The 13257-nt window shown below is 40.1% G+C and overlaps 1 protein-coding gene across 1 annotated transcript in view; it reads right to left on the bottom strand.

Annotated features, from left to right (window-relative positions):
• pcxa (pyruvate carboxylase a) overlaps window positions 1-13257 on the bottom strand; it is a 166510-nt gene that overhangs the window by 10815 nt on the left and 142438 nt on the right. The window contains exons 15-17 of the mRNA XM_067423622.1: window positions 12454-12694; window positions 11985-12234; window positions 7449-7693 (exon numbers count right to left, since the gene is read on the bottom strand). Of these exons, the coding sequence (XP_067279723.1) occupies window positions 7449-7693; window positions 11985-12234; window positions 12454-12694 (736 nt within the window). The remainder of the gene's footprint in view (window positions 1-7448; window positions 7694-11984; window positions 12235-12453; window positions 12695-13257) is intronic.

Genomic DNA, 13257 nt, shown 5'->3' with positions numbered 1-13257 from the left:
CAACAACCTAAATAACTAATATAAAGATGGCCTATTTCAAAACACATCTTACTTAAGCCTGGGAGTTTAATGAATCAGAGTATCAATTCGACTATAACTATATTAGTTGTTATTTAGCTGTTGTTTTTTGCAAACAAAAACTATTCTTGTTGCTTCATAAAATGATTGTAGAACCACTGTGGTGAGATCAACTTTGTAATGCCGTCTTTAGTGCCTTTATGGGTCTTGAGAGAGGAAATTACATTACGGCCAATGAAGGCCTTTCTGAGCCATCGGATTTCAACAGAAATATCTTCATTTGTGTTCTGAAGATGAAAGGAGGTCTTACGGGTGTCGAACGACATTAGGGTAAGTAATTAATGAAATAATTTTTATTTTTGGGTGAACTAACCCTTTAAGCCTGCATCTACAGGTCCTTCTAAAAAAAACAGCATATTGTGAACAAGTTCATTATTTTCCATAATGTAATGATACAAATTAAACTTTTATATATATTATAGATTCATTGCACTCCAACTGAAATATTTCAGGTCTTTTATTGTTTTAAATCAAACCAGGGTTGTTGTAATTAACTCTAAACACCTGCAAAAGATTCCTGAGGCTTTTAAAAACTCCCAGCCTGGTTCATTACTCAAAACCGCAATCATGGGTAAGACTGCCAACCTGACTGCTGTCCAGAAGGCCATCATTGACACCCTCAAGCGAGAGGGTAAGACACAGAAAGAAATTGCTGAACGAATAGGCTGTTCCCAGAGTGCTGTATCAAGGCACCTCAGTGGGAAGTCTGTGGGAAGGAGAAAGTGTGGCAAAAAAACGCTGCACAACGAGAAGAGGTGACCGGACCCTGAGGAAGATTGTGGAGAAGGACCGATTCCAGACCTTGGGGGACAATGCAGGAAATGGGCTACAGGGGCCGCATTCCCCAGGTCAAGCCACTTTGGGCTACAGAGAAGCAGCACTGGACTGTTGCTCAGTGGTCCAAAGTACTTTTTTCAGATGAAAGCAAAATTTTGCATGTCATTCGGAAATCAAGGTGCGAGAGTCTGGAGAAAGACTGGGGAGAAGGAAATGCCAAAATGCCTGAAGTCCAGTGTCAAGTACCCACAGTCAGTGATGGTCTGGGGTGCCATGTCAGCTGCTGGTGTTGGTCCACTGTGTTTTATCAAGGGCAGGGTCAATGCAGCTAGCTATCAGGAGATTTTGGAGAACTTCATGCTTCCATCTGCTGAAAAGCTTTATGGAGTTGAAGATTTTGTTTTTCAACACGACCTGGCACCTGCTCACAGTGCCAAAACCACTGGTAAATGGTTAACTGACCAATGGTATTACTGTGCTCAATTGGCCTGCCAACTCTCCTGACCTGAACCCCATAGAGAATCTGTGGGATATTGTGAAGAGAAAGTGGAGAGATGTAAGACCCTACACTCTAGATGAGCTTAAGGCCGCTATCGAAGCATCCTGGGCCTCCATAACACCTCAGCAGTGCCACAGGCTGATCGCCTCCATGCCACGCCGCATTGAAGCAGTCATTTCTGCAAAAGGATTCCCGACCAAGTATTGAGTGCATAACTGAACATAACTATTTGAAGGTTGACTTTTTTTGTATTAAAAACACTTTTCTTTTATTGGTCGGATGAAATATGCTAAGTTTATGAGAGAATTTTGGGTTTTCATGAGCTGTATGCCAAAATCTAGCCTGACAAGCCAGACCCACATCAAGATATTTGGTCTGGAAGCTCACCATTGACAGCTCAATCCGAGGGGCGGGATAAAAGGTTGTCTTTCAAACTCCCTCTGCACGCGATAGGATAGCGCTACACCAACCAGAGCAACGAAGGTGAAACAGAGCTTGATGATAGATTAAACATTCGCCGTATCCGGTCATCAAAACCCTGAACACATCTTCCCTTTTTAAGAATGACTTCAGTGCCGTTCTTTGTTCTTTTCTCAGAGAAAAGCTTAACTCCAAGTCTTCCAGAGTCAGAGCTGATTCGAAAGACCGCCGTTCTCCAGTTTCTGTGTTTACTAGAAGCACGCAAACGCAACTCGGCCGTCGTCATTATGGCCCCGCCCACCGACTTTATACACGATGTGATTGGCCCGGCAAGAGTTAGGGGAATACAGCTCAGATTATTGAGAGGGTATTGAGAGTTGCTAGACGTCACTCGCGGGCAGATTAAATTTGCTGCCGCTAGGGTGTGTCTAGATTTCTAGGCTAGCCAAAATCATCAGTATTAAAACAATAAAAGACCTGAAATATTTCAGTTGGCGTGCAATGAATCTAAAATATATGAAAGTTTAATTTTTATCATTACATTATGGAAAATAATGAATTTTATCACAATATGCAAATTTTTTGAGAAGGACCTGTATTATGTAGAATTAAGACTACAGACTACATGTAATACTTGTTTACTATTTTATGTGTAATCATAATATTTAATAATATAAAGCAAAACATTAATACGTTAAGTGTTAAAAAGGCGCTATATATATATATATATATATATATATATATATATATATATATATACACACACACACACACATATATATATATATAACCTAACTATTTCTTAATATCATCATTGGTCACACCAAAGGACCATTTAAAATGACCTACTGAAAGTAAAAATGATTAAAAAGGGGGACAGATATAAGACAAATTGTGAACTCTAAAATATATATTCTACTTATTAAATACATATAACAACCTCTGATAAATAACTAAAATGTTTTATGTATGCATCTTTAGTATCCAAGACATTAAAGGCTTGAGAGTGGATTTTATGCTGATAATGATAGACTTCTCAGATGACTGACAAATTTTGAAAGCTATAAAGCTGTCTCTTCAGAGATGGCTTTTATTATTTGAAGAGCTAGAGTGTTTTGAAGCGATTCCCTGCCAGGACCTGACGTTTTAGCTTAACTAGTTTCCACAGAAAAAAGAAAAAAAAACATTAAGAATCTATTCCAGTGCAAAATTAGAGGAAAATAACTGCAAAATCCTCTAGCACAAACATCTTATTTGTGTATAAAGGCATTCATTGAGGCAGCAGGATGTTTTTAAAATCTGAAATCTGTCCAACAAAGCCTTTGAATAAATTATCTGCACCAGATGTAACAAGCACAAAACAGAATATTTTGTATGGGAAATGAGAAATTGGTGCTACATGTTTGCACATTGCATTTGACCAAAATAACTCAAAATTATAACAATACTTTTGAAAGTGCCTAACATCAGATTAATATCAGCAAGTCAGGAAAAGGACAGACGTGACAAAGGAATGACTCAAGAGTGAGCATTTGACAACATCACGACTCAGTCTTGCAGCGTGTGAAACATAACAAGTGAGGAAAAGCAGCGACCTAATTATCTAAAAGGTGTTGCTCCATATTAAGACTACACTTGTGAGAAATTCAAATGTGATTTCAGAAAGACTGAAGATCTGGATTAATATAAGCAATAACACATGAAGGGTTAAAGGGGTTCATAATGACACCATAGACACCATTTCATGTACTACTGCAGTAATATTTTCTATTTGAGTCATCATGTCTAAAATATTTTTAGCATTATGGCATTTCATGAGAAATGAGATGGCCTGAGTCCTCGTCTGGCAATAACAAAATAGTGTAAAAGTCACAGCAATTCTTCCTGGCCTTAGTTCTTTTTGTCCAATTTCTCCAAATGGTTTTAAAGAATTCTACAGAAAACCAGCTTCACAAACAAATAAAACCAGCTCTGAGAAGAACTTCAACAACATTATACATTTTGATTGAAGTTAAAAGTTCTTCTCATGAAGCATTATGGATGGCATTGCACAATATACAACTATTGATGTTATAATTTCTAACTATAAAATATAACATTTTAATTGTTTTGAAAAATAATCAGCTGGTATATACAAATATATCTGCAATGCACCATGGAATTCTGTAGCTGTTTCCATCTGCCTATTGTTATGCATATTGTGGGATATCACATTAAAAAAGGCAGTAGCTATTTGCACTAAGTGTAAATAGAACATTTTCCTTTTCGGTTTTCTTATTTCTATCTGGCCTTTTCTCTGATCTGTATTCACCATGTGCTTTCAAATCTCAACTATTACTACTAGCACTCGTAAATCACGCTCTGTACGTGGGAGACGCCGCAATCCTAATAATTTGCGCAGTCTACAGAAATCCTCTGCTACTTTACTCTCTATTCCAATTGGTCTCTGGAATTGCCAGTCTGCTGTAAACAAAGCAGACTTTATTTCATCTATTGGGACTCATTCTCAGCTCAGCCTCATGGCCCTAACTGAGACCTGGATCAAACCAGAGGACGCTGCCACTCCTGCAGCACTCTCAACCAATTTAACTTTTTCACACACTCCTCTGCCTATTGTGAGGGGTGGGGGTACTGGTTTGCTTATCTCAAATGATTGGAAATTGAATCCCTTACCATCTCTATCGGCCAGTTCATTTGAATCATACTCAATCACTATTGCTCATCCTGTTAAAATCCATGTGGTAGAGGTTTATCGTCCTCCAGGTCACCTCGGTAACTTTGTGGAGGAGGTGGATGTGTTACTTTCTAGCTTCCCTGAGGATGGCACTCCTCTGATTCTGCTTGGTGACTTCAACATCCATCTTGATCAACACCTAGCCACAGACTTCAGCACTCTACTGACTTCATTTGACCTTAAGTTAGTATCTACTACGGCTACTCACAAATCAGGTAACCAATTAGACCTCGTCTACACACGCAACTGCTCCACGGACAACACTTTAGTAACTCCATTACACACCTCAGACCACTTTCTCATCACTCTTAACCTCATACTGACTCCTGATACAACACGTACTCCTACACAGATTAGCTTTTGGCATAATCTACGCTCACTCTCTCCCTCTCGCCTATCCACTGTGGTTTCCTCTTCACTCCCTCCACCTGCTCAGTTCTCAGCATTGGACACCAACAGTGCTACTGACACTCTTTGCTCCACTCGAACATCCTCCTTAGACAGTTTTTGCCCCCTTTTATCCAGACCATCCCGCCCCACCCCATCTGCCCCCTGGCTGTCTGATGTTCTCCGTGAACATCGCTCTGGACTCAGGGCGGCAGAGAGGAAAGGGCGGAAATATAAAAAATATACTGATCTTACCTTGTATCAGTCTCTTCTCTCTTCTTTCTCTACAAATGTCTCCACTGCTAAAACAACATACTACCACAACAAAATCAACAACTGCTCTGACTCTCGCACACTCTTTAAAACATTCTCTTCTCTCCTCCCCCTCCTTCATCAACTCTTACAGCTGATGACTTTGCATCATTTTTCACAAACAAAACATCTCTCATCAGCAACCAGTTCTCCTCACCACAAACTGACAAGCACATCTCAACAACTTACACGAACACGCTTCCATCCTTCTCTCCGCTCTCCGAGGCAGATATTTCGGGTAACCCCACTGCTTAAGAAACCCTCTCTGAAACCAGCACTTGGTTGAAGCACTGAAACCAGAAAACTACAGACCGGTCTCTCTTCTGCCTTTCATTGCAAAGACACTTGAGCGAGTTGTGTTCAATCAACCCTCTATGTTTCTTGAAAATAACAATCTCCTGGACAACAACCAATCCGGCTTCAAATGCGGCCATTCGACTGAGACTGCCTTGCTCTCGGTTACTGAGGCACTGAGACTGGCAAAAGCAGCTTCCAAATCCTCAGTGCTCATCCTGCTGGATATGTCTGCTGCTTTTGACACAGTTAACCACCAGATCCTCCTGTCAACACTTAAGAAGATGGGTATCTCAGGAAATGCTCTCCAGTGGTTCAGATCTTACCTCTCTGGTAGGTCCTACAGGGTGTCATGGAGAGGTGAGGTGTCTAAGTCTCATCATCTAGATACTGGAGTTCCCCAGGGCTCAGTGCTTGGACCACTTCTCTTCTCCATCTACATGTCATCATTAGGTTCTGTCATTCAGAAACACGGCTTCTCCTATCACTGCTATGCTGATGACACTCAACTCTACTTCTCATTTCAACCAGATGATCCTACAGTCAGTGTTCGTATCGCTGCCTGTCTGACAGACATTTCTGACTGGATGAAGGAGCATCACCTTCAACTCAATCTTGCAAAGACAGAATTACTTGTTGTCTCAACCAACCCAGCACTTCATCAAAATTTCTCCATTCAGCTTGATTCATCAACCATAACTCCATCCAGGACAGCCAGGAACCTGTTAAACTTAAACTGTGATTGATGACCAGTTAAACTTCACTGACCACATTACTGCAACAGCCCAGTCCTGCAGATTTGCTTTATACAACATTAGAAAGATTAGACCCTTCCTATCAGAACAGGCTGCACAACTCCTGGTTCAAGCTCTTGTTCTCTCCAGACTGGACTATTGTAATGCTCTTCTGGCTGGGCTTCCAGCATGCACTGTCAAACCCAGAGCGAGAGTGGTCTTTAATGAGCCGAAGAGAGCTCATGTCACGCCTCTCTTCATCAGACTGCACTGGTTGCCAATGGCTGCTCGCATCAAATTCAAGGCACTAGTTCTCGCCTACAAAACAACCACTCTGCACCAATATACCTAAACTCGCTTATTCAGACTTACACACCCTCCAGAAGCTTGCGTTCTGCGAGTGAGCGAGGCCTCGTGGTTCCATCCCAAAGAGGCATAAAATCACTCTCACGGACATTTTCCTGGACCGTTCCCACCTGGTGGAATGACCTGCCGATCTCAATTCGTGCTGCCGAGTCTGTAGCCATTTTTAAAAAACATCTTAAGACACATCTCTTCCAATTGCACCTGACCAATAAAGAGCACTTAACTATCCATTAAATTTAGTTTGTTTGTCAAAAAAAAAAAAAATTGTGTACTGTGCTTAATTAACTGAGACTTCTTACAGCTCTTACAGGTTGTTGGCCTTGTTTGTTTCGTTGCTTCTATTGCTCTTCCCTTTTTTGTAAGTCGCTTTGGATAAAAGCGTCTGCTAAATGATTAAATGTAAATGTAAATGTAGAACCTAGTTGCAATTTCGAAATTTGGAGGCAAAAAAGTTAGAAATTGTTTTCGTTAGAAGTCACTTTTAAACCAAGCAGCCATTGTAAATCTCCTGATCGTGTGGAGTGCTATTGTAATGATTTTGCATGCAAAATTTCACAGAACGATGTAAATGTTACCACACCTTAAAAAATTTTTTTTTAAGTAGTATATATTACTTGACCTCTGAGCTCAAAAGAATTTAAAAGTGAATATGTTATTGCTAAAGATCAATTTCCCTAAAGGGAAAATAAAATGTGACAACCTGATTGTTGCATAAAAGTCTGATATGAGTCAATCTCTATAAACCAGAGCTCAAGTCAGCCAAGTTCAACACAAATAACTAAAAACTGGTTTGAATCTGAAAATTAAAAAAAATGTTGTGTCCCAAAACACAGGGGTAATTGCTCACTTTGATGAGGTCACCGAGCAGCTTGTTGGCTTCTGTGTAGGCTTTCTTCACCTCCTTAAACTTGTTCCCCAGCCCCATACTGTGTGCTTGGAAGTGGAGATTGGTGTACTGGCCACCCGGGATCTCGTTCTCATAGACATCAGAATTCCCAGACTTCATGGTGGCGGTGCAGTCAAACGGAGCATAAAGGCCTCGGGCCACCTCCCAATACTCGCTGTAGTCAAAGACCTTCTCAAGAGAGATGCCTGAGAAAGGGAAAGAACGAAAGAGCACAGAAAGACAGGAGGAGAGATCATTAGCCTTCCAAGAGGAATAAGCAATCTGAGAACAAGTAGCACAACAAATGACTATCTGACATTAATATTTAATCAGAAATAATGAAAGTCCTCGTCTCTTTAACAGACTGCATCGGCTAATCAGGCATTCTTCCAAAGCTTTTAATCAGTCCTCGAAAGCTCAGCACAGAGGGGCCTGTATGTGGTAAAAGCAGGGAATTGGTGGCGGAGCATAGATTGCTTCCTGCCACTCATGGCTTCATCATTTACCAGCAGCAGTCAGTCAATTAATCAATCAATGAGGCGCGCCACTTGCAACAGAGTTTACATGCTCGTTTGGCTCCCTCATCCTCACTAATTGCCCATCGCTGTGATCACAATAGCTTTCCTGTGCAAAAGATAGCACGCACACAAACACGCTCTAACGTGTACGTGCGCACCCGTTATACCAGAGAGCAACAGCGGGAATCGCGCCCTAATAAATCTCGATTGCATGCTTTTTTCTTCTACTCACTGCCACCCTGACTACAAGCTATTAGGCGCTATTGATGTTACGATGTGAAAGCAGCGTGTCCAGCTCCTCCCCATGCAGACTGATCAATCAGCACACGTCAGTCAGCCCGGGCATCGATCTCTGGCCACACGGCCTTTACCGTGATGAACTGGCTCGAAGAGAAAACGTGAGAGAGAAAGAGACCATTGGAAAGAGGGACCGGAGCAGGACAGTGAGAGATTGATAGAGCAAGCGAGAAAGGCAGATTATAAAATGACATGGTCAAAGAAAAAGTTGAAGGAGAAGTGGCAGGATGGCAGGATGTTATATTTATCCATCCGTCTATCCATCCATCTTGATAGACTGATAAGACGACTGACTGACAGACAGACAGACAGACAGACTGGGAATCTCTCCTTTCACACAATAAATCCTCACTCACAACTTGGCATGTTTTCATAGGGGAACTTTAAACCTCTATTTTCTCCCTTTTCCATCAATTCAATTCAATTCTGTATTTGCATCCTTTATTGTGGAGATGTTTGTAAAATAGGGATTTATTTTCCCTGAAAAATAGGGAAATGCAACAGACCAGATATTATATTTCAGGTGTCCTGTCAAATACCTGTCAATGTTTCAAAAATTCTGGATGAATGGATGGACAGACAGATGGATGAATAGGCAAAACAGAAGATGGATAGTTAAAACAGACAGAACATAGAATGATAGAACAGAAAGACAGACCGGCAGATGGAACAATAGACAAAACAAAGGATGTTAATTCAGTCAATAACAAACAAAGCAGTGTTTTTCTTTTGTCAGCTATGTATAAGAATCAACACATAATATGATACTTCTTACAGTCCCAAACGTTATTAAGAGTGGACACGGACATTTGTAACCTGAAAGTGCGAGGCTTCCGACGTCATGTGTGTTCATAATTAAAACACACTGGGTGTGGCAAATCAGAATTCATTATGCAAATAGAATGATGGCAACTTCACTGTTGGTTTTTGATTGGTGAACACTAAGTCAATGCGGGATTTTCATATTTTAATCTTGAATTTAGTTTTTTGGTGTCTATGTTGAACGCTTCAGGCTGAGTTTCAGTAGGAGAGAACAAATGGGATGTTTGAGGAATATCAATACAGTGCTGCCTTGCGTACTCTACTGTAATAAGAATCGAGCATGTGTCAGCGCTGTCTCTTCCTTTTCAAATCAACACATACAGCAGCTTGTTTTAAAAATCTGTAAACAGGTGATTAATACTGGATGTTGCATATGGAAACAAAACTGTGTGTGGAGATACATAAACTACAATAACACTACCACAGGAATCCTGACAGGCTCCAAACAATTCAATTACCTAGGAAACATATCCTGAAGTGAAAATCACAGAAACGTGAGGCACAGAGAGTGAGGGGGTACTGCTGAATCTTAAGGGAATAAAACAAACTGAATCAACAGAAGTGCAAACACCTCCTCATCATGCGCGTGCTCTGATGCATCTCATAATGCCAAAGTCACACGCCCACGCCATGTGGAGCTCTAGAAGATGGGGGTTGTATCTATACATAAGGCATGGACTTTTATAGAAATAGCATTCAGGGCTTTCCGGTATGTGAGCGCCATAGCTCACGTCTATGTGCTTCATTAATGTGTTGTTTGGAAGCTTAATTAGCAAGTTAATTATATTAACTAACACAGCCTGTGCATTAATAACAGTGTACATGAGAGCTACTGCAAAGGCTAGTTCACACTGTCCCAGCATATAAATCATATCACACCATTTAATTTAAAAATAGTAAATAACATATGCTGCAATAAAATATTTACTAGAAATTCAAATTTGTTTAAATAATACAGTATAAATGCAGATTTTAATAAATGATGATATAGTATAGTAGAAATTATTATATGCTATTATATTATTAATAATAATAATAATAATAATAATAATAATAATAATAATAGAAAGGCAAACACTTTACACTTTTTGTTATACTTTTCATATACAATTTACAGTCACACAAATTAAAGTCCAAAATGTAATTGTTCATTTGTACCTTATTTTTACATTTAGATTACCTTTGCCATCATCTAACACTCACTTTTGTTTTTTTGTTTTTACAAACGCTAATAATTTAAAGGGATAGTTCACTTTAAAACGAAAATTCTGTCATCTTTTACTCAACCTCAAGTTGTTTCAAACCTACATGAATTTCTTTCTTCAGCTGAACACAAGGGAAGATATTTTGAAGAATGCCACTAACCAAACAGTTAACTGGAGCCATTGAGTATTTTTTTTCCTACTATGGAAGTCAATGGCTCCAGTTAACTGTTTGGTTACTGACATTCTTCAAAATATCTTCCCTTGGGTTCAGCTGAAGAAAGAAATTCATAAAGGTTTGAAACAACTTGAGGTTGAGTAAAGGATGACAGAATTTGCGTTTTAAAGTGAACTATCCCTTTAATAACAATGTTAAATGTAAACGTCAGTCATTTCATTGCTGTGATGCCTAAATTCACTTGTATTATTTAAAATGATTGAAAATATTATTGAATTTTAATCCTGGTCAAAACAATAAAATAACTATCAGCTTATTAGTGTAAACCAGAATGTAGAAAAAAACGAACACACTTTTGCGTGTGTGAAGTTAATTATACAGCGTGAATCAGCCTTAATGAGGTAGATCTTTATGTCATTGGTCACTACAGCGACAGGTGAGGTAGTGATCCGTGGCTGGACAGATGGTCTCCCGAACAGTGACCACACTCCACAGTCTCTGGCCACAAACACACACCCTACCGGGAAGGCCCAACGGGGCACAAGACTCATCAGTGAAGGTTAAGCACCAGCAGTCACAGTAATGTCACAATTAAGGAAAGGTCAAGGGGTCAGCCACCAACATCCAAATGATGCCTGTCCGCTTTGACCCCTCTCTATACTCTCTTCGTTCACCCAACATCATTTTCTTTTTCTTCTACTCATTCCAGAGCTGACTGGCTATGCTGTGTTATCATTTTTTGTGTTATCAAGCTCTGCTCTATTTGCTTTTCTTCTCCTTTCGACTTCCCATGACCTCATTCACACCTGGATTATGAAGGAGGGGAACGAAATATTAAAAGAACGAAAGTGTGGGGGCATTTGCATTAAATGCGGCGCAGCAGTTGAAAAATAGGGTAAAACAGGTGTGTTGAATATTAAATACCTTGAAGAGCATTTTGGGTTGCGGTAAGAGCTTCACAACTCCGGAAGGGTGAGGAGTAATTGTTCTCATGAATAAAGACACGATAATAGCTTTTATGATAGAAGAAGAATGTTTACATGTTCCCTCTATTGCATAACCTGGAAAATGAGTGATGGGCTGTATCGTGGAAACCAGGCAAACTAAAATAAATGAGGAACTGTTTTATGTGCATAGAATACAACAGAAAACAAAACAACTAATTAATCACTCTAACACTATGTCCTAACCAGGATGAGACAAATTTGCCAACATTTAAGATCATATTTGATGTTTAACATACTGTACATATTAATGGAGAGAGATTTTGGACCAATGAGGTGACCCAGCAGTACTATTATCTTTCTCTTTCTATTCATCTATCTATGCATCCAATTATCCATCTAATCCTCTCATCCCATCTATCAATTGATCTACTGTATCTCTCTTCCATCTACCCCTCTGTTTGTCTGCCCATCTGTTAATAATATAATATACTGTATATTAGCTCTAACAAGACATTTTGATTGACAGTCCTCACCAGTATTGAGTTTGGTGCCTTTGGCACATGCCACAATGGCCCCCATGCTGGGCTGGGACGTCATTCCTGCCATGGAGTCAACTGCCACGTCCACAATATCTGCTCCAGCCTCTGCACATGCCAGCATGGCAGCCACTCCAGCCCCTGCAGTGTCGTGAGTGTGCACGTGGATCGGCATGTCTGGGAATCGGTCCCTTAGTGCACTGACCAGCAAACGGCTAGAGTCAGGCTTCAGGAGACCTGCCATATCCTGCAGAGTGGAGAGACAGGGGGAGAAAGGAAAGGAAAGTAAGAGAAGTGCACTAAAAACAAACAGAGACAGTGATGCAGTGGTATTTCATGTGTGGGTGGAGGGAGAGTGGGAGCAGCAGTCAAGATGAAAGAGTGAGCAAGAGTTGAGGTTAACAAAACAGACAAATGGATAAAAAATAAATTAAAAAAACCCACACAAAAATAAACAAACCACCACCTTGATGCAAAGGATGTGTGTTCCAGCCTTGACCAGCTCATCTGCTAGTTTGAGATAGTAGTCTAAAGAATATTTCTTCCTTGTCGGGTCGGAAACGTCTCCAGTGTAAGAGATGGCCGCCTCCACCACTCCTCCTGCTGCACCTGCTGCCTCCATCCCCAAGAGCATGTTGGGAAGATAGTTTAACGAGTCAAACACACGGAAGATGTCCATACCATTTTCTTTGGCCACCTCACAGAACCTAACAAAAACAGAGGAAATGACATGGTAATGAGTAACAGTTCAATCACTGATATTGTTCTTGGTAAAATAGTAAAAATTCTTGTTTACTTTTTGTTTTTTAGAAAACATACACATGGTCATATTCCTGTTAGATTTGCTCTTCTTTCTTAAATGGTTAGTTCAACCAAAAATGCATTATCACATAATTTACTCGCCCTTAAGCAATCCTAGGTGTATATGATGTTCTTCTTTCAGCCAAACACAATCAGATCTATATTAAAAAATATCCTGATTTATGATTGGAGTGAATGGTAGATTTTGAAGCCCAAAACAGCACATCCATCCATCATAAAAGTAATCCACACAGCTCCAGGCTGTTAATAAAGTCCTTTTGAAGCAAAGCGATACTTTTTGTAAGAAAAATATCCATATATACAAACTATGAACACTGGCTTCCGGTAACGACAGTACACAAGTCTAGTTCAGACTAGTTCGGAAGAGTGACCTCTGACCTGATGTATGACGTAGGATGTAGCAGTAGCGTAAACTTCGGTAAAAGTAGACACTCCTGCGGTTCAAACA

Source organism: Pseudorasbora parva, chromosome 18 (assembly GCF_024679245.1).
Source record: "Pseudorasbora parva isolate DD20220531a chromosome 18, ASM2467924v1, whole genome shotgun sequence".
Lineage (NCBI taxonomy): Eukaryota > Metazoa > Chordata > Actinopteri > Cypriniformes > Gobionidae > Pseudorasbora > Pseudorasbora parva.
The sequence above is the reverse complement of the archived record's forward strand: the minus strand, read 5'-3'. Positions and strand labels throughout refer to the sequence as shown.